Source organism: Leguminivora glycinivorella, chromosome 5, assembly GCF_023078275.1.
Source record: "Leguminivora glycinivorella isolate SPB_JAAS2020 chromosome 5, LegGlyc_1.1, whole genome shotgun sequence".
NCBI classification, from domain to species: domain Eukaryota; kingdom Metazoa; phylum Arthropoda; class Insecta; order Lepidoptera; family Tortricidae; genus Leguminivora; species Leguminivora glycinivorella.
The window spans coordinates 6,396,263-6,422,204 of NC_062975.1; the positions used below are offsets into that span (position 1 = coordinate 6,396,263).

The following is a 25,942-nucleotide window of genomic DNA, read 5'->3' on the forward strand; positions in this document are numbered from 1 at the left end:
CCATTGTAACTGATCTATTTGCTGTACGGTCAGCCAAGAAAGTGGTTTCCCACTTTTCGACTCCATTGATCGAAAAGTGGTAAACCACTTTTTTGGCTGACTGTACCTTACACATATTACTATTGTTTTAAAAGAAATTCTTGCAATGATTGTAGAATTGTTACACAGCGACCACAGCGTAGGTAGTAGGTACGAATATATATGTATTTTACCTATATAAATATTTATACTGGGGAAACTTCATACAACCCACATAGCCAGTATCTCGACGCTATGGTCGGTAGGGTAAAAAGTACTTCCTTGCATTATCGCTTACAATTTTTTCCATTTTGCTTATACTTATTGCAAACGTAAACATATAAAAGGCAAGCAAACAACGATCTTCTTACAGCACATTGAATGTAATAGTTATTACGGATGCAGGATACTCGCCGATGCCTACTTACTAATCCCTTCCCACTGAGCCACCTGCATTTTACACTGCCTAGATATCGATTGCCGACCGATTATTCCGACCCCAATCCCTATTCTTATCCCCGTCCCTATCCCTATCCCTATCCCTAACCCTATCCCTATCCCTAACCCTATCCCGTTCCTGTCCCTGTCCCTGTCCCTGTCCTTGCCCCTGTCAAATTATCATGCTAGGAGGTGAACTTTGAAAAATCCTTTCTTAGTGCTCCTCTAAGGAACTTCCGTGTCAATTTGAAATCTCTTGAACCAGAAGTAAAGATGAAAACTAAAGCTATACTTATGGCTATTTTAGATATTTTAACCCCATTGCACAACAACAGGGGAGAAAATCTCTTTTCCACGTCATTAGATTTTAAAATCGTTGTATTTATCGTGATCAGCGACCTGATAAACCATAAAAACGATACCCATATTGTGTTTTTGACTTTACCCCCTTTGCACCCCTTTAGGGGTCAAATTTTCAAAAAACCTGAAACATGTATTTAGTCATATGTCTTTAGGAATCCTCCTGTGAAGTTTCGAATAAAATAGTCAAACTAATCTTGTTTCCCCATACAAACTTTGAACCCCCATTTCACCCTTTTAAGAGGAGAATTTTGAAAAATTCTTTCTTAGTGCTCCTCTACACCATATAAGGAACCTATGTGCCAAATTTGAAATCTCTAGGACCAGCGGTTTCGGCTGTGCGTTGATATGTCAGTCAGTCAGTCAGTCAGTCAGTCAGCTTCTTTTATATATTTAGATGTATAGAGTGTAGGACTTCATAACCAATAGTATGTCAATCTTTTCAATATTACACACGACGCGCGAAGGCAATTCACGTGCATTTATTTGCATATCGTTAAACTTGACACTGACACCAGCCAATGAGTTCCTAATTAAGTAATTTAAAAATATTTTGAATTGTTCTCTCCATGGCATTAGGTTCTGTGAACAGGTTAGGTTACAGAAACCTGTTTATAGAATCACTGTTCTGATTCACGCGTACGGTTTGTTTAGTTAGACCTTAGACTTATGATACAACTGATGACTTCCGCGACAGAGCCAGACTACCTTTCGCGGCGTTTCGTCTTCGTTTCGCGTCGCAGAAATACCATTCGGCTACGGCACCAGAACATTCGGTAAACTCCATATATGGGCCATCTCTAATCTAAAGAAAGCATAGTAATTCATAATTCTTTATTGCAAACCATGGTTACAGTACAGGTATTGAATGTAGTATGATGTCTCACATGGACCCTGCAAGGGCACAGCATATAATAACTTATCATTAAATTTAATTATAATTATTAAAAAAAAAGAATAAATTAAACATTGAAAACATATATATATATATATATATATATATATATATATATATATATATATATATATATATATATATATATAGGTAAAAAAACATTAATCCATAGAATTTATCATAAAATAAAATAGTAGTCTCAAATAAATAATTAATTGTTGTGAGTTTCATATTTCAAATTTAATAATAATTAGAAGTAAGTAGGTGTAAGTTAATCAATCAATAGAAGGTGTCTCCAACGTCGTCATCAAAAAAATCTTTTAATTTGTAGTAACACTTATTTATCAGGAAGTCTTTCAACATCTTATTAAATTTCTTGTTGTTTTCTTGACCTTTAATATTATCTTGAAGGTGGTTATAAATTTTAACCGCCATGACATTTGGACTTGCACTATGGAGTTTGAGGTTAGAGGTTGACGGCAAAGCTAAATTATATTTGTACCTTGTTTCGAAGCGTCGTGGCTGATCTACTAACTTTGTAAATAAGTTCGAATGTTTTCTTACAAACTTGCACATTTCGAATATATACATTGATGTCAGGGTAAGAATTTCGTATTCAATAAAATGTGGTCTACAGCTCGCTGGACTACTTATTGGGTTGGTAAGAAAGTAATGAGCGATCGATTGAATTCCACATAAAATTTTTGAGAGTTCCAGAATCTTCTATGGTCGAAAGTATATAAAGAGCGAGTCGCACAGTTTCTCGTCAGTCATTCACTAGCTGTCGCCGAGCTAATATAAGGAAGAGGCTTACTATATGAATTTCAGTCTGGCCATTCAGCCGCCGAAGCAGTGCGTAATATATGTCAGCGTGTTGCTCCTGAAGTTGTGTCTGAGGCCACGGCGAAACGATGGTTCCAGCGGTTTCGTAGTGGCACTTTTCATTATCAGATCAACCTAAGTCTGGTCGACCGGTGAAGATTGATGTAGCCAAATTAAAAACCTTAATTGAAGGAGATCCGAGGCTAACGAGTCGTACTCTTGCTACCGAGTTAGGCTGCTCTCATGTCACCATAGAAACACATTTACACGAGTTGAGAAAAAACTCAAATACAGTGTTTGGATACCGCACGAACTTGATAGAGATCAACTAAACCGCCGTGCCGATATCTTCATACAACTTCTGTCTTTTCGCCGCACATTCAACTGGTTGGACCATCTTATCACTGGAGATGAAAAACGGGTCTTATATATAAATCACACACGCAAACGTCAGTGGCTAGCTCCAAACGAAAAAGGAATAGAGGCACCAAAAACAGAGCCTCACCCGAAAAAAGTTATGCTGTCCGTTTGGTGGGATATTCATGGTATTATTCACTGGGAACTCCTACCAAGTGGAATGACTGTTACCGCATCAGTATACTGTAATCCGCTTGAAAATTTAAACCAAAAAATCTGTCAGAATCGTCCACAGCATGCTAAAGTTTTTTTCTTACACGACAATGCTCGCCCACACATTGCAAAAGTGACTCGGCTAAAGCTATTGGAGCTAGGTTGGAAAGTGATACCTCATCCACCGTACTCTCCAGACTTGGCACCTACGGATTACGCATTGTTCAGATCGCTAAGCAATGCCTTGAATGAAAAAAAGTTCGATGATCAAGCCCATCTACGACAGTACATAGCTGAGTTTTTTGAATCTAAACCTAAGAACTTCTTCGCCGATGCTATTCATTCTTTACCAGAACGATGGAGACAAGTAGTAGATAACGAAGGCCGTTATATTTTTGATAAATGATTAAAATAATAAATTAAATAAAAATTACAATATTGGGTATGATTCGCTCATTACTTTCTTACCAACCCAATATATTTGCGAGGATGCGTATGCATTTCTTTTGGAGTAGAAATAGGTCTTCTACATCTGTGCTATTTCCCCAAAGGATTATACCGTATTTAAGCCAGGAGTAAGGATAAGCATAATAAGCTAGTCTAGACTCAAAGCGGGTCTCGCTTTCGAAAACATTCCAAGATAGGAACGTGCTGTCGCTGCTATGACACCTCTATCATCATATCATAATATTCTTCTGAGCGAGCTCACTTCATCGTAGGCCACGTCTTTGCCTTTGGCTAGTCTGTGGCCAAGAGTAAGAACGTTTCACACTATCCGATCCGATATCGGATGTAAGGAGAATATCAAAGGCAGAAATTAAAGATGGCGCCTACATTAAGTATAGAAAATCGGTCCTACATCCGATATCGGATCGGATAATGCAAAAACGCACTAAGCCCATTTTATATTTAAAAAAAACTAACTTGTCTGTGCCTTGTCTTGCAACGAATCCATCCATTTGCAACGAATAACTCAGAGCAAGTAAGTAACGAAAAGGAACGAAATATCTCTTCTGAGCAACATTCAAAGAGTACTTCGACACTCGAAACATCACTTATGCTGAAAGAGTCTCAAATCAATGCCTCTATAAATACAGAAAATTGCGCGCAGTCACTAGAGCAATTACCCCTTGACGGCGAGAACCCTGAGGTCGGCACAACAAAAAAAGACTCTCCTATAGTTGACAATATTACCAGAAGAAAACCAATGATGACAAAATATACTTCTGCAGATAATCTGTCAAATACAGATCTAAATGATGGTTCTTATAAATATGACAGCTTATCGTCTCCTAACAGCTTACCAAACCTCTCTATACTTGACTCCACAGAAACGCAGCAAATGAAATTTGCTGTGGATGCATTATCAGTCCAGTTGTTGAGTGCCCATGACGAAATATCTAGACTAAATCAGGAAGTCTGCGAACTGAAAAAGGTTGTAGACATATGTCAAAAAAAGATAATATCATATAAAAAAATCCTAGGTGATACAACAGTCCAAAAAAGTGAATTACGATCCAGCAAAAAAGCTAGAAGACGCAATAAAAACCAGCACAATACCTCAAATACTCAATTTACCCCGAGATCAGAACGATTTCACGCGAGTAGCACACCGTTACAAACTGCCTCTACACCTAATGGCGGTAATGTAGCTCCTGAGAGCGGCCTTCACCCAGCTAACTTTAAGAGCCAAACAATTCGCAAACTAATAGCAAAGAACTCACAAAAAAAGCTAGAATCCTGTTCGGACATGAATCAGTCGACTCCTAACGACCGAGCAAAACAAAAAGACAGTTCAAAACGTGTACTCCATTCAAGTTATAGGAATGAACAAAGGGATAATAATCGAGAGATAAAATCGCCATTAAATATAAATAAAAAGCCGCAGCAAGTCGTTATTATAAGTAATAATAATAGAAACAAAATTTATCAAATCTCGCGCAATACTATCCCAGCTGAAATACAGATTTGTCATTACAGTATGCCAAATGCTGATATTAAGGGATTGCTGCGGAACATAGAGCTGAAAACAAAAACTCTTTCTCCGTACGATTACTGTGTTATACTTTTGGGGCAAGATGATTTTGAATCTACGAAAAATTATCACGATATTATTCACTACATACGTGAAAAACTTCGACCGTTACAACACACTAACTTCATTATCTGTTCCCCAACGTATAGGTGCAATAACAGTAGTAATCTATACAACGGACGCATAGAAACTTTCAACAACCTTCTCTACCTAGATATTGATACCCATCAGCATGCATACCTCATTGACTCAAATCAAAACCTTACATATGACCAAGACATGTTTTACATGAAAACAGGCGAGCTGAAAAACCACGGCATACGGCAAATTATGAAAGACGCATACAAGGCAATTAAACAAATTACAAGTATTATCGGAAACGAATGCAGCAATATAAATTACCTTGAATGTCTAAACGAATCCGAACTAGCCGCTGGGCCATGTGTGCCAAATAATACACTCCAGCGCTCAACTCCGTGCTCTACACTACTAACAAATACGAAACCTAGAGAAATAACCGACAGAGGCATTAAAAAGTTGAAGCAACAGTGTATAACTAGTTACTTCTCTAAAGATAATCCCACAACGCAACATAGTGATCAACATACAGAGAGTGAGTTTTTTCGTGCCTCATAAAAATTTGTTTAGCGTGTTTCATCAGAATATAGCCGGCCTATTATGTAAGCAAGAGTTGATAGAGCTGGCTCTGGATGAACTAACTATAAACAATAACAAACATTTCGACGTATTGTGTTTTTGTGAAACTTTTATAAAAAAGGGAGGTGAAACAAACGCCCGAATACCTGGATACCGATTAGCAGCATCCTACTGCAGGTCACACCAAAGACGAGGAGGAGTTTCTATATTCTGTAAGAACGATATGGTGACAAAGAGACTTGCTCTTTTAGATAATTTATCGGAAGACTATGTGTTTGAATGTTGTGGTATAGAAATAGAACCTATAAAATGTATGATTATTTGTATATATAGAACACTAACATCAGATTTATCTACTTTCTTTGTAAAATTAGATCGACTTCTAAATAGATTAAAGCGTAGATTAAAATATAAAATAGTGATAGCGGGTGACCTGAACATAGACGTGCTAAAATCAAATGAACACTCAAGCCGTCTGAAAAGTACGGCTAACAACAACAATTTCACGTTGCATATCCACTGTCCTACTCGACAGAATTCATGCTTGGATCAAATAATGTCTAATGTTCACGACGCCCACAGTAATGTTTATAGATTAGGCTTATCAGACCACGATACTGCACAAAGTATTGAATTTAATGTTTCAAATAAAACCAAACCAAGTCGTTTCCATTATTATCATAAAAGAGACTATAGTTCTGAAAACATTGCGAATTTCTGTGACTGTCTTTGTCCGACTGTCGTGGTCAGAAGTGTATGAGGCAAGTAATTTTACTCAGGCGTTTGAAATATTTTACGATACTTTCAAGTTATTTTACTATCTTTGTTTCCCTGTTATCAGAATCAAACGGACTTTTAAAGCTCAGGCTACCAACTGGTTTACAAGGGGATTAAAAAAATCTATAAAGACAAAGCGAAACCAGCGTTTCATATACTATAAAAATGTCAAGAGTAAAAATATGTGCCACAAGAACAAATATCGCAACTACTCCCGACTTTTGAAACGATGCATATACCAGGCCCAGAAATTGACCAACTGTAAATATCTAGCCAGGTCTAAAAATATATGTAAAGCTACTTGGGACATTATAAAAAGCATGGCGGGAACTTATAATATGGAAGTAGCTCCAAGTAAATTAATTGTTGAAAACAGAATATTGGATAATCCGACTGACATTGCTAATGAATTTAATAATTATTATATTGACATGACAAATTCAAATAAACGTAACTATAATACCTCGAATATTTCGCAGGTGAAATCAAACAACTCTACTATGTTTTTGGTTCCCACAGATGAGTACGAAATAAGGGTAATCATAAACTCGCTTGCAACGACTAACTCGGCTGGGTACGATGATATACAAACACGCGTTTTGAAAATATGTAGAGCAATAATATCGCCAGTTCTGAGTTATTTAGTAAACTTGTCTTTTAGTAATGGCATTTTTCCAGAACCCCTTAAAATGTCGTTAATTAAGCCAATACATAAAAAGGACAGTAAGGAAAACGTACAGAATTATCGACCGATCTCTTTGATACCAGTGTTGTCAAAGATATTTGAGAAAGCCATGCATATTCGCATCGTAAAATTTCTTGATAAATTTAATATAATACATGCCGATCAGTATGGGTTTCAAAAAGGGAAATCGACTGCATTAGCAGCCTTCTCGTTAGTAAATAAAGTTATGAGCTACATGGACAAAAGCATGCCGGTCACTACTGTCTTCTTTGACATGAGTAAAGCTTTTGACTTTGTGTCCCATGAAATTCTTCTAAAAAAGTGTGAGCTCTACGGTATCAGAGGTACGGCAAACGAGTGGTTAAAAAGTTATTTATGTGATAGAACCCAGTTTGTGCAAGTATCAAATACCAATTATAATAATACTGTGACAACACACAAATCTTCCACTAAAGTAAACCGAGTTGGAGTACCGCAGGGAAGTATTTTAGGACCCCTGCTCTTTTTATTATATATAAATGATCTCCCTAATGTAACAAAATTTGACTGCATACTTTTTGCTGATGATGTATCTATTGTTATTCCGCTATCTGACATAAATAGTTATAATAATGACATCAACAATACAATCTCTACAATCGTAACATGGATGCATAATAACAACTTAAATGTAAATTTAAGGAAAACGACATACCTGCAGTTCATAAATCACAATGCTAAAAAGCAGCCACTTAGTGTATCTTTTGGCAATGAACCAATAGAAGAATCATGCCAAACAAATTTTCTGGGCATTATTTTGGACGACACGTGCTCTTGGGTAGGTCATATAGATAAGGTATGTGGCAAAATAAACTCATTTGTATATGCTTTGTGGAGGTTAGTGAAAACATGTAGTAAGAAAGCAGCCATACAAGCGTATCATGGCTATGTTGGCTCCATACTTAGGTACGCTATTATTTTATGGGGAAATTCGCACCATGCAATCCGAGCACTGATAGCTCAGAAGCAATGCATCAGGGCAATATGTGATGTTGATATTATGACATCTTGCAGACCTCTGTACAAAGATTTACGAAATATGTTTATTTGTTAAAATGCATCCAGAACTTTTCAAGACGTATAAAGATATATGTAATTTTAACACGAGATACCCTGACAGGCTAGCAATACCTTGCAAAAGAACAGCTTTATATAGTAAAAACACCTTTTGTATGAGTATCAAGATCTATAATAGACTGCGTGATGATATTAAACTGTTGCCTTTGAAAACGTTTAAAGCAAAACTAAAAGCTTGGCTTGTACAACAAGCTTTCTATTCCATAGAGGAATACATGTCATCTTTTGACTGAAGTTGGCCTTGACTATAATTGTATAGACTTAGTTTTAATTGTAGGTTAAGATATTTTTGCATGCCCGATGATGGTGAAATATGTGTTACCTATTTATAATATTGTCTGAACAACTTTTGTACCATATTTCAAGCAAAATAAAAAATATTTCATTTCATTTCATTTCTGTACAGGTGCCGTGGCCGAATGGCATTTCTGCGACGCGAAACGAAAACGAAACGCCACGAAAGGTAGTCTGGCTCTATCGCGCCAATATGCACGAGCGATAGAGATAGATATCTACTAGCGTTTCGTTTCGTGAGCGTGTGTACCATTCGGCTATACATCCAGTAGTCTTTTATTCGACACTACTGTGATCAGTTTGACATAGATTTAGATTTCTTTATTTCATGATAAAAATTACACTATTCATATGCGAATAAAAAACTTTCAATTTGAACTTGAGACTTTGGACTGTGAATTCAATAATAGGTACTAAATACGAGAGTTCTAATATCAATATCATCTACGAGTTATGTGCGAACGAGTCACTGAACTTTCGTGCACGTGTCTGTAGACAACAGTTATTCGCGATTTATGTTATCTATAGAATCGTCAATAACACTAAATATTAAACCTAAGTGGTGGATGGTAGATTGGTCGATAGGATAACTTCGACAGTTTGGATGCGACATGAAATGCGCTCCCTGAAATGACAATTATACACAGCAGCTGAAAATAAATGCACTTACATAGACTTAGCATCGGTTAAATTGTTTGCATAATCAATTAATTCTAACCAATAATCATAATCATCTTCTTGTATGACAATATTGTTTGATAATGAAAAAAAAAACGTCGTGGTGTACATTTGTCAGTAGATAAAGGGGGTGGAACTTTTGTATAGGTACTTTGTGTTATGTTTAATTACCTGCGACTATGTTATCATTATATATTTATAATGTGGAAATTACCGTTGTAGAGTCAGAGCTACGCTAAACTGGCACCGATTTTGATAGCCAGTTTAATTTTAAACGTCAAATTTTATGTAACTGTGACGTTATTATATACCTACACAAGGGCTTTTAAAAACGCTGCTTGCTTAGCCTGGTGTTTCTCTAGCTTTCTATATATACTTTGTAGTACCATTATACCTAGTAAATCAGAATAAAAATAAGTTCATTAAACTATTCTTTATCAGACAGAAACACTGCGAGCGATACAATTTTGATTATTATAGGATTTTGAAAATTGCACCTTGCATTGCAAAATCTTTTAGTGCACCGGTCCTATCGCTCTGGCCAACTAAGCTACGGAGCTCACGGGCGATTGGACTGTCTGTCAGATTTTCTATTACTAAATTCGGCATAATTACTATGACATACTTAATTCTACAAAAAACCGGCCAAGAGCGTGTCGGGCCACGCTCAGTGTAGGGTTCCGTAGTTTTCCGTATTTTTCTCCAAAACTACTAAACCTATCAACTTCAAAACAATTTTCCTAGAAAGTCTTTATAAAGTTCTACTTTCGTGATTTTTTTCATAATTTTTAAACATATGGTTCAAAAGTTAGAGTGGGGGGGGACGCACTTTTTTTCCTTTAGGAGCGATTATTTCCGAAAATATTAATATTATCAACAAACGATCTTAGTAAACCCTTATTTATTTTTAAATACCTATCCAAAAATATATCACACGTTGGGGTTGGAATGAAAAAAAAAATCAGCCCCCACTTTACATGTAGGGGGGGTACCCTAATAAAACATTTTTTTCCATTTTTAATTTTTGCACTTTGTTGGCGTGATTGATATACATATTGGTACCAAATTTCAGCTTTCTAGTGCTAACGGTTACTGAGATTATCCGCGGACGGACGGACGGACGGACGGACGGACAGATAGACATGGCGAAACTATAAGGGTTCCTAGTTGACTACGGAACCCTAAAAAGGAGACTAGATATGAATCTATTGTTCATAATTTATACTTATCGTCTTATAAAACGAGTTTGCATCTATTAACTCTCATTGTTCATCGTTTAGCAATTAATTAAATCATGCAGACGCGCGTCATACTTAGGTTACGTTAAGTACCTATATTACAACTACTTATTTACAACTATACAGCAGTACTTTATTCATGACATAAAATGCGTTTAGAAAATTTGAGCAACCCAACAGACGTATTGTACAGGTATCTGTAGACTGGGGTTACTTTCGATTCGTGGGGTAACATTGGTCATCGATTTTTCAAGAAGAGGAAGTTATATTAGGTATAAATAACGTTGTCGTGGAACATAGTTATCTACAGTGTATGATCTTAGTACCCCAATCACATGACTGCTGCATGCAGAGCTTTATTTGGTTTGAGAGAATTAAAATTAAAAAAAAAACTCCGGATGAGAGTAAAAAAAATAAAAATCGATTTATCAATATTTACATGGTTTATCTGGACTTAAGTATCATTATTTAGGTAAAAACATAAAGAATCAAAAGCCGATACGATTTAGTAACACATATGTAAATGGCCTGAGTCAAAGTATAACGAAACGACCCTGACCCTGCGTTTACGCCGGTGATTAAATTGAACACAAACATGATTCACATCATAAATATCATAATTGACAGCTCTATAGGACTGTAAATAAAATTATATAGAAGATATATATAGGCAATAGCGAGAGAGCATTGTAACTTGTTGGGCAATTCTAATAACCTATTTCCTATTTTATATGTAGAACTAGCATGAGATGCGTTTTCGTATGAAGTGTAAGTGTGTCATACGGAGAAGTGACATACGGTTAAAGGTGTCTGGCCTTCACATTTGGCCTGTTTAATGAGAGGTTATACGTTTACCACAAATCGAGAGTATAGCAAGTAGCAAAAGTAATATCTCCTCGCAAAAATACCTGTGACAACAAAGCCAGACACAGTTAACTCCGTATGGCACCCGTATTGACCGTATACCTATTTACTTGAAGTCGCGCTAAATGTAAGGAGGTGATTTGAGAACGCAATTCGTGCCAGCAGATTAATCCCTTGATCATAGAAGCCAGAATTGGAAGATTAAAGATAGAAATTGGCAGACTTTATCTCATCAAATCAGAGAAATCCTGAAGGCCAGGCCTGCAAGCCGAATGGTATTTCTGCGATGCCAGACGCCGACAGAAATACAGTCTAGCTCTGTCGCGCCAATACGCAAGAGCGATAGAAATATACGATAGAGATATTATAGTGAGCGTTTGTGCATTCGGCTACGCACACAGGTCAGGAATCATGAGCTGGTCAAATCGGCGGAGCGTGTAATATGAGGAATGGTATGAAAGTGCCAAATCATAGCAAGTTGCGAAACAGGGTCGTAGCAAGTGGAAATCATTGGTCGCTGCTAAGTACCGCGCTGCCGTGACTGCATGTATGTTAATGTCTGCAGAGTGAAATATGAAAAATAAAATACAAAAAACCGGCCAAGAGCGTGTCGGGCCACGCTCAGTGTAGGGTTCCGTAGTTTTTCGTATTTTTCTCAAAAACTACTGAACCTATCAAGTTCAAAACAATTTTCCTAGAAAGTCTTTATAAAGTTCTACTTTTGTGATTTTTTCAAATTTTTTAAACATATGGTTCAAAAGTTAGAGGGGGGGGACGCACTTTTTTTTCCTTTATCAGCGATTATTTCCGAAAATATTAATATTATCAAAAAACGATCTTAGTAAACCCTTATTAATTTTTAAATACCTATCCAACAATATATCACACGTTGGGGTTGGAATGAAAAAAAATATCAGCCCCCACTTTACATGTAGGGGGGGTACCCTAATAAAACATTTTTTTCCATTTTTTATTTTTGCACTTTGTTGGCGTGATTGATATACATATTGGTACCAAATTTCAGCTTTCTAGTGCTTACGGTTACTGAGATTATCCGCGGACGGACGGACGGACGGACGGACGGACGGACGGACGGGCCGACGGACGGACGGACGGACGGACGGACAGACAGACATGGCGAAACTATAAGGGTTCCTAGTTGACTACGGAACCCTAAAAAGAGTTGTGAGCGAAGAGGAAGAATCTTCGACCGTTTCTCATCGCGTGATTTACACCACCAACAATTGACACAGTGAAAGGACAATTACCAATGCGCAATAACTATAATCAAAGGTTACCTCAGAATATTTCCGTTCGTTTGCATAAAGGGTTACTCTTACCGCGTCAGTGTTGTCACCGTCACCGACAGTAACTCGTGGTAAAATTACTGACATAAGAATATTTGTTGTTAAAGACATCATAAGTTGCCTAATCAATGCAATTACTACCGGCCGGCCAAATGTTTGCCCCTAAATTAATGGCAATTGCAGAGAAGCAACGCAACGCATTTGACTTTTGATATGTGATTCCATATAAAAATATGGGCGACGAATTCAAAGCTATGGGACATATTTTTGAGCAACTTTTGTACACACACTTGACCGTATAAACACCGTAACAGTGCAGCCCAGGAAGACGGAAAAAAATAGGGCGTATCAACTTAAACGCATACTACCAGCACAAGAAATAATGGTGTGAAGATACAAACGATACCTAAGGTCTGGTTTGATAGGACAGCTTGTTCAAGCGCCAGCAGTGGGTAAAAACATTACAAGAAGGTGGTTGTAATGTTTTACTCACATTTGTTTTAGGTAATACAGGTTCTAGTGTTGAAAATAGGACATTAAACTGTCATGATTTGAGAATAGACACATCAACTCAACCTTTAAATCATTAAATCGCGAAGCAAACAAATAAATTGTCTATGCGAACACATGTATCTGTTCTCTAACTGTACTATTCAAATAACCAATTTCAGACGTGAAATGGCTGACCAATTAAATTTTATTACACATAATAGGCAGTAATAAAACAAAAGGGCAAGTATGAGATACAAGTCATACAAGTTTCATGGGTCATAAAGTTTAAAGTAAGGTTAGCGAGAGCAAGTAGGATGTGAAGAGTTGGGGTCGGCAATGCACACGTATGGCGTCCACAGGCTCTTATATGCATACCATCCATGGCCGTGGCCTTGTTTGCCACCGATGTAGTATTAAACAAAATATATTCGCTCGAAACGAAACATTGATTACTTATATCATTTTACTTTTTGAAGACTGGCCAGATATTGTTCTAAATAGGGATGAGTGAAGGGAGATGAGGAAGGCCCTTGCCCAGCAGTGGGACACATTGGGCTCTAAATACAATAAGTAATAAATACTTTTTGAACCCTGACATATTCGATACATCGTTACTGTTGACGAAAGCGCAAGAGGTACGAAGGTTACACTTTACAGACACATGCATTATTAAAACTAATTGTAAATAGGTAACTATTAAGAGATGCATAGAGTACTTACTTCATGTATTGCTGGTACAGATATAGTGAAAGGTTTGTCCGGATTCTTAATTTACATTCTCCTATACTCCATTTCAATACATTGTTGACTAATGAAATCTGGAAAGAAGAAACAATGTAAGTAAGGAAGGATACTCGTAATATAACTTATTAATAAAATTGCCAAAACAATTTTGCAAAAACATAATCATAGTTGGCTATAAAACTACAAGGTAGAACGATTAAATATTAAACTTCCATTAGCTGGGTCCACACAGAGCAAGCAGCGGCGCGAGGCATTGTCTTCACGCGGCAAACAGACAATGTAGACTTGCCTCAGCTGAGGCAGGTTCTCAGCCAAGGACGTGCGCGCTGCCTCAGCCGAGGCACCTACACTGACTGTTTGCCGCGCGAGTAAATATGCCTCGCGACGCTGCTCGCCCTGCGTGGACCAGCTTATTAAATGACAAATTTTAAAAACCAATTATAAATTTTATAACAGTGTGTATATCTACCAAACTAATTATGTATTAGGTATATGATACCTGATACTTACTAGGGGCATTGCAGCAAAGAACTGGAACAATCTTGTTTTGAACTCCCGTTTGTTCATTGTGATAATTGACCTGCATAAATAAAAACAAATTTAAAGCAAAATATATTTCAATGGGTTCCATTGTGGTAGACAGTGTGGTGTGATGTTGTAGTGTGGCAGAGCCCAGAAAACTACTCGAGTTTAATTCATTAACTCTATGGTTTAATTGCCACTCTTGACAATTAAAATGATGAAAGAAAACGAAATTGTGATGTTGCATTGACAGGTTGCCAGCCCATCACCCACATCACAAGCATTACAAAACCAGTAAAGTACAGCGGAACAATTATATATGTTTGGTTACATATATGGCCGGTCCATCTCCACATATAGAGCTCAAGTTAATAGTGTAAAATATCGAAATATCGATCAGCTGAAAGTTTTCCCCTAGTCGCAACTGCCCCACTGTACCTTATACGGATAATGTTTATAAAAAAGAGCAATTTACATAAGATCATAAAGTCGATTTTTACTCAGACATAAATATTAATGGATTAGTAAAATAATAAAATAACCATATAGTTTGACCTCACATTAGTTATATATTATAAATGTGTAAATGATATATACTATCACCATCATTCTTTATATGTGAAGGTAAACTCGTTTATTTACACTTTTTATAATATCTACTGAATCCAAATATACTGTATCTGCAGTGTCATTCGTCATTGTTTTATTCATGTAACTGACCTAACCTCGGATAGCCAACTTTGGAATAATTCAACTGTACAAAGGCAACATTATACAACATTCATGTAGCCGACTATTTAGGAGTCCAAAGATTTATTTATTACTTTTTTATTATTTCTGTAATTATCTATTAATTTTGTAACTGTAAAGGCAATTAAACATTGAAGTAGCCATAAAATTAAATACTGTGTTGCTTGAAATTAGTAATTTGCTATTGGTTACCTATCCATATATGACCTAACTTTATCTATATGTAAAAGATCTGAACTGAACATATACATATTTTATTCTATAGTATCTTTAATAACAAATTTTCAGTAGATAACTTCTATCTCAGTGTTTTTATGGCGAAAAAAAATCTTATCTCCAAGAAATGCCTAGTTACTGAATTACATAGATAAAAATATCATTAGTGATATATTTGATAATACCTAATAATACACAATTGAATGATCCTGTAACCTGATAATGAAATAACATTTAAGATAGAAGTTTCATGTTTTACAGCTGTTGAGTTTTTTATTTTTCAATTCCCATGTTTTAACAACTGATGCAAAAACGATTGGGTGTTATAAGTTTGTCTGAAAGTCTGATTGTTTGTCTGTTTGTGTGTGTGACATCTTAGTCCCAAACGGATCAACCAATTTTGATAATATTAATTTATTACTTTTTTATTATAAACCAATTTTGATTTAGTTTTTTTTGTTTGAAATCTGAATTAGTCTGGAGTGTTCTTAACCATGAGTGATGGAAATCAATCCACTATGTAGGGAGTTTTTACAATATTTAATTACACTACAATTGAAGGGATGTTTACAAAAACAACATAACTGACTACACTGGTTGACACCTGTCACAATCAAAAATGTTGATCTAAAAGTGTCAACCGCTCTAAGCAGTTATGTTGTTTTTGTAAATATCCCTTCAATTGAAAGCTAACTTCTTAATTTGTCATTTAAAATATATTTTAACTTACTATCATAATTATTTTTGTGACTTACCCCTCTATTAGAGTAGTGTGCTGAATCAGCCACAGATCGCACATGGACCTTGCTATCAGAGATAAAGCAATGAGTGCCATGAAGCCACTTTCCTTCGACCAAATCCCTGGCACCATAACCTTCCATAATGCCTTCAGTTCAGCAAAAAACCTGGCATCCACTTGTGCTTTAGGCGACCTTTTATGCCTTTCCTTTATCATGTACTGAATCTGCTCTTCGGGCGATAAACGACCTGGTCTAATTCGTTTACTTTGACTGCAAAATACAACGTTAAATTCTCTTTATTCGCAGTCTCTTAGGTTCAACGATATCATAACACTTGACTATCATGTCAACAATAAAATGGAAAACCACTTAACTAACATCACATTGTCGGTCTCACCTTGATTGGAGCGAGTTTTTAATCGCCCAAGCTCCGATTGCAGCGGAGGCTGCGAGAGCGATTTTAACATCGGTCCTACTTGTGATTTTACTGAAATTCGGCGCCATGTTTAATAGGAAAAAATTAACACTTTAATTTCTAAAAAGTATCATCTATGTCTAATAAACTTTCATCAAGTACGCAGCACTACAATTGTGTGCTCATCGCACCTCAATGAACTTCGTCAAGTCAAACATAAAAACTAGGCTTGTGTCGTTCACGAACTATGAACTGTTAGGAATAAAATCCCATCAATGACCGAAATGAACTGAATCTTTCCGTGCTCTTAGAATCGGTCTTTGCTCATTTAGTTCAGTATAGGATCGGCGAGCGCGAGCATAAAAACTTGACGTCACGTCAACCTGTCCGAAATGACGTTTAGGGATTGTTGCCGTAGGAAAAATAAAACCATGTGTTGAAATGTGTTGAAATATACGGTTCTTGCACACGGCGCAAGTGATATAGCCTGTCAACCAAAGTTTGGCAGTAGCAATGTACATCGAACTAAAGTATGGTATCCCTATAAAACGAACAAAAACCAGCAATGTACGTCGAACAGCCACAGAAATTTTTTTTCAAGGCGCTCATTGGGCCTGCAGCATTGGAATGCCTCCCTAATAAAAAAAGCATATGAAACGCGTATACTCATCCTTTACTTCCTTACGAATTAGATAATGTATTAAAAAGGGACGGATATAGGGTAGTTATTTCTCTTTTTCGTAGGTGGAGGTTTCCACAGATAAGATACAAATGACACGCGAATATCCACCGATTTTCAAAACTAGTGTTGCTAGCCCGCGATTTTTCAAATTTGCCGCCTTTTTCTAGTGACAAGATTTGGTTGACGGTCTATAGTTATTCTGTAAATCTATGGCTATTCTGAGTTCATGCTGAATTTATTTTTTTATTTGGCAACATTTGTATCTGTATTCTGTCAATTTCGATGTCTGTAAAATATTGATATTGTGCGTATGTTTTATATACTTGCTTAACCGTTATATTTAAATTAGATTGAAACTTGGTACAGTTTTATAATGTAATTTTGACTAAAATGTGTGCCCTTGTGTTGTGCTCTCATAAATTTAATCTTAAAATCAACCTCAATGATTGTAAATACATGACATTATATTACCACAGTCCGCAATACATGTAAGTAGCTTAACAAATTAAAAAAAAACATTAGCTTACAAATCACTGCTAACTTAAAGTCTACACCTACACTGTCTATAAAATAAATATTTCTAAAAATATAGCCTAAACTCAATGACAATCTCAATTATAAAAAATATTATAAAATTATACATAAGTAGATGCTGTGGTAGGTAGTTAATAATCATAGTCTTCATAATAAATTTGAGTTCTATTAGCCAATAATCCTTTCTGAATCCTTCCACCTAAATCTGGATGTATTACTGTAAATAATTTCACCGCTCGATCTTGCAAATTTTTCGCCGCCCCACCCAAGCTGAACAGGATATTTGCAACCAACCGACTCCGTTCATCTTTTGTCATCTCTTGCGTGTACAGTTCAGTCGCTTGGTCAAAATTGTTTGGCAGATCTTGGTATATTTCTATCAACTGTGGCCGTTTTGGATCCTTGTACGGTTGGGGACCATTAAAAGTATTAGGAAAATAGTTTGGAATATCACGATCATTTTCCTTGAGCGGAGGTCTCCCGTCTCGGTTATAAGCCAGGGCTTGCGTTTGAATAGGACAATTTACTGGTATCTTATTAAAGTTAGCCCCTAAACGATAATATTGAGCATCCCTATAAGCCATTCTTCTAGCTTCAAATACTTTATCGGGGGCACCAAGTATTCCCGGTATCAGATTCGTGGGACTGAACGCTAATTGTTCGATTTCCGCGAAATAATTTATAGGGTTTTTGTTCAAAACAAATCTACCCACTGGTTTCAAAGGATAATCGTCTAAAGGAAGCGCTTTGGTGACGTCAAAAACATCAAAGCCTGCTTTCTTGACGTCATCTAAAGTTAAAACTTGAATGCTGACTTTCCAACTAGGAGGGTTACCATTGGCAATCGCATTATATAAATCTCTAGTAGCATAGTCAGGATCTTGTGCTGCAATTCTGCTAGCCTCTTCTGAACGTAAATTTTTAATACCCGCATCCGGTACAAAGTGCCATCTAACGAAAGTGGACTCTCCGTGCTTATTGACAACCTGGTATGTGTGAATTCCGAAGCCCGGCATGTGGCGGTACCCGTCAGGAATGCCACGGTCTCCGAAAACGAGCAAAAACATATACAAGCCTTCTGGCCTCAGAGTCAAGTAGTCCCAAAGCATGTTAACATCCATTAGGTTGGTAGCCGGGTTACGTTTCTGAGTTCGCACGAAAGCAGTAAATAGTAGAGGATCCTTATAAACGTAGATTGGTGTATTAAATCCAGCGATGTCGAAATTTCCGTCTTCTGTGTAAAATTTGATGGCAAATCCTCTAGCATCTCTGGATGTATCTATTCCTCCCCGTTCAACTACAACTGGAGAAAATCTGACAGCGACGGGTGTTTTCTTTCCTATTTGGCTAAACATTTTGGCTTTGCAGATGTCGGTGATGTCGTGGGTGACTTCGAAGTACCCGAAGGCGCCGCCGGCCTTGGCGTGGACGAGGCGTTCTGGGACCCTCTCCCGTACCAGGTGCGTGAGAGAGTCCATGAAGTATTCGTTGAAGAGCAAAGGTGAGTTTAGTGTATTTGTTGCTTCTTTGTATTCTATAGGCGCTCCTGCGCTCGAAGTCATTACTCCTATGGGTTTCTGAAAATGAACGAAGTTTGATGTTAGTGAGACGTGTTCGTGGTACAAAATGTCTAGTTAGTAGGCCACTTATCTGAGTACTTTTACAATGCAACACCTATGCAAATTATCTAAGCAAATATTAGTAAGTAAATAAGTATGTAAAACGGAAATAAATGCTATTCTTTTAATTTTAAGAACTTTAAAGTTATTCATGAGAAGTTTATCGATATTATTCCATTTTCTAAGTATACTACGTTAAACGAGAATACGTAGAAAAGGGCCCAAAAATCTTTTTAACGTTGAAAATTAACCATGCATGTTTGCAGAACTATGCGCAGCAAGTTAAATAGAATATACATATACAAACAGTTTTGTTGTATTAAAAACGTGTCCTGGAACGTGGATCCGCGTACGAAACTAATCGCGACACGCAAGAGGGTACCTAATAAGTAAATATTATTTTTTGTACGATCATGGCCGTATAATTAAATCGTAATTATTAAATATCCTTAAAAAAATATATCGTAATTACATTTTACAGATAAGTATGAACTCACCCCCGTTTTCTGTTTAAACGTAATAATTTGCTGTGACGCGACATTTTGTTGCACTTTGGCATTTGCAACCGCGAGCACGGCTAGTATTATCACTTTTAACATTTCTTATTTAATATATCGATAAAATTTCACGTCTAATCTACATTAAATTCCAATACCGTTTAGTCTGCCAACTGAATTGGGACTATTGGAGCACTGCGACCTTGCTGTCTTGACAGAAAGCTAACAAAAAATATAATGTATAAGTTCAAACTTTCAGGCTTGCCCAATCACTCGCCGAGGGAAAGACGGTTTCAATACTTTCAGTTTTGTTCGGATTGCAAACTTATTTGATTCTGTCCATTGCATTCTTATTAGAAAATAAATATAAGAGGATTGTTTGTTTATATGGGCTAATGTTAGTATTTATTGAGTTAGGGTGAATTAGTCGGCAACGTCACGTACCTATAGACTTAATAATTAATGGAAAAATTTAATGTAACCAACGAAAGTTTGAATTGTAGAAGTCCGTTTTGGTCCTTCGAACCGGATAGGTGATGCATGGGCGTTTTAAGTTCGCAAGAATTATATTTTTTGTAAGAGCTTTATCATGACACTAAAATAGATAATGTGGATATACATATCGCTGTGAAAATACCGTAAGCCAAACACTTCAATAACAATTCGATTAAGGAAGTTAGTGCCTAGTTGCCCAGCCCAGCTAAATTTATTTTATTTATGTGTGCAGTGCAATCTGACATTTAATATGCCAACGTGCATATTTTCTCAAAAACAAGTCTCCTAGATTGGTACCTATTGCCTATCCTGACTAATCTTGTTATATTAGATTTGGCGTTTTTTCTCAATGAATTAGTAGTGTTTTATAGTAAAAAGTTTATTGGCTACGAATGATTAGTTTCGCACCAATTAGAGTAACCTCCAACTATTCTTATTGTCTACCTTGAGGCCGTTTTACAAATCACTTGGTAAACTGCTAAATAAAATAATATCTCTTTTGAACTCTACAATCACGCCTGTACCCCATAAAAGGGGTAGGCAGAGCACGTAACTGCTAAAGTTACAGTGCCACTCTTGGCAAACAAGGGGTTGAAAGAAAACGAAACTAACGTAACATTGCAGTGACAGGTTGCTAGCCTCTCGCCTATGCCACATTTTACCCCATATCCCACAGTCGCCTTCTACGACATCCACGGAAGAATGGGGGTGGTGAAATTCTTAACCCGTCACTACACGGGCAACGGGCATCAACACGGACATCAGAACGGGGGGGGGGGGTTTAGGTACTATTAACATCAATTATATTATCTCAATGGCCAAAATCCTATCCCTAATTTGCCTACATCAAATACAGAACATTAGCTATCAGTACCTACAGCCACTCCATCAAGTTATATTAAAATCTAGAATTTGGCTACTTTTACTGCAATGATCACGTTTAACAAACTTAAAATGATTAAGGTGCAGCGGGGCAAATCTCGACTGAGCGGCAAATGTAACTGGTCCATTTTTTCCATGTTTTACATTATTAAATAGAGTGTCCACCGGTTATACATGGTAGGCGTGTTCAGTGGATACATGTAGAACTAGAGATGGGTAGGGGTGAGTAAATACTGAGTATTTACCCGTAATTTACTCAAAGCACCGAGTAAATACTCGTATTTACTCATTTGGGTGAGTAGAAACTGTTACCTAAAAATAATTTAAAAAATGAGATTTAAGTACTTAATCGTGTTTATTTTAACTGTGTGGACATTTTTATGTGAGATTTATATTATTAGAAGCTTATGGGAGTCTTAGTTTGTCGAAAAACAGGTAATCATTGTGAGAAAAAAATAGTGATAATGTTTAGTTAGCAGTTTTGTTTTAAAAAAGCAGGTATTTACAGTAAAAGTATGAGACTTAAATTAAATTGGTGTTCAAGATAACGGCATGACGTTCGGAAGTGATTGTTAATGTGGCACTTACGACCTTTTATTAAGGGAAGAAAACTCAAAAATGGCTCAGCTGGTGACGTTTAAAGTACTAGTTTTGTGTTTTGTATTATATGGGCAATAATTTGACGGTTTCTGGATATTTTTCCAACAACGAATTCGAAAGTTATAAAGGTATAAATATTATTTCGGCCTTAATTATCGTTTTATTCCAAAACTGTTCATATTATTAAAAAACTTTTTTAGAAACATTCAATTAATTTTTAAAGACCTATCAGATGATGTATAACACACTGGTAATTTCTGAATTTTATTTTTGTGAAAAATAGTTACATGTATGGAGAGCACGTCTTTAAACTAAAATTCATATAAATTTGATTACTTAACTTAGTAGCCGATAACAAAATACACCAATATTTCTAATTTGTATTTCCATTTCAGCACGCGAAATAGTTTATACCCACCAATTTGAGTAAAAACGAGTAAATACGGGTATTTTGAGTAAATACTGAGTATTTACTCGATATTTACTCTTGAGTATTTACTCACTACCCATCTCTATGTAGAACTCAACACGCATCATAGTGTAATAAATGTTATACTTAATGGAAAAAATGATTTGCTCCGCTGTACCTTAAAGTTTTACATATCAATGGGTTCAATTGTTTTGTTGGAGATGGGCAACCTGTTACTGCATTATCACGATTTCATTTTCTTTCAACCCCTTACAAAGAGTGGTTCTGAAACTTGGCAATTGGGGAATTCAGGCGCAAGTTTATGTTGTATCAACAATTGAAAATATTGAAACATAAGATTCATAACCGTTTGTATCAATGGTATGATACGTGATGTCTTCTTAGGAACCTTCGATTCAATATCGTGCTTAGACGCCATTTATATTTGCATTGCTGCGTTTGAGCCGCGCAATGGCGACTGTTGTTGCTTAGGCGTAATAAGTACCTTATAACCAATAATTCAGAAATCGTACATTTACATATCTCTTTTATTTCATTGAAGGCCTAAGAAGAGTGACAGAGACAGTACTTCGCTTTTCGCGCTAGGTTCTCAGCACTGAGGCTAGTAAGAAATCTTTACGTGCACGAAGTTTTTTCCCATTGAGCTTCTCAGAATTCCCAAGTGGATATGAAAAGGAAAAGCAAAGCTAGTCAACCATGCATGATAATAGATAGGTTTAGGAAATTAACCACCCGCAAAAACTCGTTGATTCAAATCTAACCTGAGGATCTGCCTGAATACCTATATCCTTCCACGGACATAATCGCAAAATGTTAGAATTTAGGATTGTAATACCTATAATGATAGGATTTAAGCCTGCGATACACATGCCTGTAGCTTGCACAACTGGCATGCCAGCCGCATACAAAATTACTGGCAAATGAACTGGCATGCAAGTATTTTATAAGTACGTGATTGGCATGCCAGTTGTGCAAGCTACAGGCATGTGTATCTCAGGCCTTATAGGCAAGTTTGTATATCGAAGGAAGGTATAATTTTTATGTCAGTTTGACGTCCCTTTACGTGCTCTTTGGAGTCCTTTTGGTGGAACGGGTGGAACGCCTTTTTAGTTCCCTTTTTAGCGCATTTGCCAATCGGAAATTACGGTGTAGGTTTAGAAATTCGTGTCTTCTTGATTATAAAGCAATTGCAAAGCGTATGAGGAATAATAAATCATTATACCGTTATTATGCTATGTATTGCAAACTTGGTAAGAGGCCCATTCATTTTTTCGCTTCCATTATGGTGTCGTTGAACTCTTGTGAATAAGAGAGAATCCAATTGAGGCTATAGGAGTTTACTGACTTTTACTTACTTAACTATATTCTTTTCCCCTCACTAGCTCGGAAACACGTGTTTTGTCCTTTAATACCAGCGGGTAAAAACGCATTTTATCCACTAGTGGGTAAAGTAATTTGACCTTGAATAAAGTCACATTAACTGCTTTAAAATTGATAAATGTAGGTGAATCTAGTAATAAAGATGATTTACCACCTGTGGAACTACTGAAAGCAGCGATAAACGCATTTTTTGCGTTGTAGTTTCCTCGCTGTAGTGAAATGAAAGTTTTGTGTTACACTCGGGTGCAAATGTATTTTACTTCTCGTGTGTTAAAAAACTCGCAAGTTCAGGATTCTATTCTCGAACCACTCGTTTCGCTCGTGGTTCAACTATAGAATCCTTTCACTTGCTCGTTTTTCAATTCCACACTCAGCGTTAAAATACAACTTTGCCTCCTTGTATAACAAATAACTATTCTTTGGTTTCCACTGTGGTGTGGGTGATGTGCTTCACGTGCTGGCAACCTGTTACTGCAATATCCTAACTCCGTTTTCTTTTAACACTGAAGCTTGAGGATTCATGTGAACAGAGCACATTCCCCGTATGAGCATGCCTCAACTGAAAATATTGCAATACAGGCAAGTTTAGAGAAAAAACAGCTGGCACCGCGGCAGCTGTGTGTAAAATAACATGAAACCATTGGCTACTTTCTGCCCCTACACAACTCGAAACCTATTGAACGCAAGTATCTACGTGTTTGTCACATTTGTAAAAGGCCGTTAGGTTGTCTGAGTCTCCGGCCGATCGTACTGGGGGGTTACCATGACGTGCTAAAGCCGTTCAGTTTAGGTTGAGAGAGAGGGACGGAGCTTTGTAACTGCTATAGCTGTGTCCCTTTCTCTCAACCTAAACTGAACGTCTTTAGTACGTCATGGTAACCCCCCTGTTCCTTTTACTCGTACGAGTATGTTTTGACGGGAGACACGTGAAACCTATACCAACCATCAACCATGCTATTACTTATATTTTTATAATGATAAGATTCTTGTTATATTGCTTCAAATGCTCGAAGGGAATTTTGTTAAGAAATCAAGACAATCAGCCCGATTCGAACTATAATTATGTCTGAAATTAGCTCTATACTCGATAGGGATCGGATATGTCTATGTCCAAAATGACGTTTCAATTGAATGAACCATACCTATAAGTAGAAACGTCGTTATAAATTGACTATGTACCTAGGTATCGGGAAAATGTAATACAAGCGTGGGTCTTGGTAGCAATTTTAGCGACTACTTACTCGATATTTGGTTTTGGAGCATGAGATCATACCATAGTTTCGTTTTCTTTCAACCCCTTATTTGCCAAGAGTGGCACTGAAGCTTTAGTAGTTTCATGTGCTCTGCCTACCCCTTTATGGGATACAGGCGTGATTGTATGTTGATTGTATGTTGTTAGATCATACCACTTGTGTGACGTCGAGTGACTTCATTGTGTGTGTAGTAGGTACACAGTTTGCTTGTAATATAAAGCCGACTGGGGCTTGTGTCAGAAGCTAAGAAATTAAACTGTAGAATGTAGTCCTGAAGCTGACCAAGCCAGCCTGCCAGTATTGATACCCAAGCAAGCGAAAGATTCTAATATTTAACCCCGAGCGTAGCGAGTGGTTCAAAAAGTGGAATCTTAGGCGTTGCGAGGATTTAAAGGCACGTAGGTTAAAAAACAAACTTTGCTACCGACTAAAATACAAAATTTTTCATCACACCAACACGAACAAAATACTAACTATAAAACATCAGACTAAATCAAATCCAGCAATCTATTCAATATTTAAGATTCAAAATAAATATTTGTAGGTAAATTCTACCAGCCAGCTCAAGCAGGCATCAAGTTAAAATTTGTATGAAATTACTTTATGCAAAAAAAGCAATTTTGCTATCCGTTTTCGAATAGCAAAATTGATTTTTAACAGTTGGTGTGGTGAAAACAACGTTAATTATACTGCAGATCTGCATAAGATCCATTGTATTTAATTTGTATAAATAATACGAAATATAAACTAAATACTATGTTTAAGTTATTTGCTTGTGATTACACGTGACGTGACATTCGGTATGTAGGATAAGAAAGGATATCGGTGTCGAATGCCTTTTGTTATGCATTTTTCCATTTGAATAGCATGTTTTATTGCAACTACTTCGGCTGTAGGTATAATGGCAATTGTGTTTGTGAATCTGATAACGAAAAAC

The 25,942-nt window shown here is 36.7% G+C and overlaps 2 protein-coding genes across 2 annotated transcripts in view; both read right to left on the bottom strand.

Moving 5' to 3' along the window:
• The window catches only part of LOC125226190 (ATP-binding cassette sub-family D member 3), a 33,248-nt gene extending 16,419 nt beyond the window's left edge, over nucleotides 1–16,829 (bottom strand). Inside the window, exons 1-4 of the mRNA XM_048130105.1 lie at nucleotides 16,616–16,829; nucleotides 16,234–16,488; nucleotides 14,501–14,570; nucleotides 13,967–14,064 (exon numbers count right to left, since the gene is read on the bottom strand). Of these exons, the coding sequence (XP_047986062.1) occupies nucleotides 13,967–14,064; nucleotides 14,501–14,570; nucleotides 16,234–16,488; nucleotides 16,616–16,722 (530 nt within the window). The 5' untranslated portion in view covers nucleotides 16,723–16,829. The remainder of the gene's footprint in view (nucleotides 1–13,966; nucleotides 14,065–14,500; nucleotides 14,571–16,233; nucleotides 16,489–16,615) is intronic.
• Nucleotides 16,830–17,676: 847 nt separating this feature from the next.
• On the bottom strand, nucleotides 17,677–20,119 carry LOC125226260 (catalase-like). Its single transcript, XM_048130186.1, has 2 exons — nucleotides 19,966–20,119; nucleotides 17,677–19,426 (listed from the first exon to the last, which is right to left on the bottom strand). Exons 1-2 carry the CDS (start codon nucleotides 20,065–20,067, stop codon nucleotides 17,981–17,983), a joined length of 1,548 nt encoding a protein of 515 aa, XP_047986143.1. The 5' UTR covers nucleotides 20,068–20,119; the 3' UTR covers nucleotides 17,677–17,980.
• Nucleotides 20,120–25,942: the final 5,823 nt, after the last annotated feature.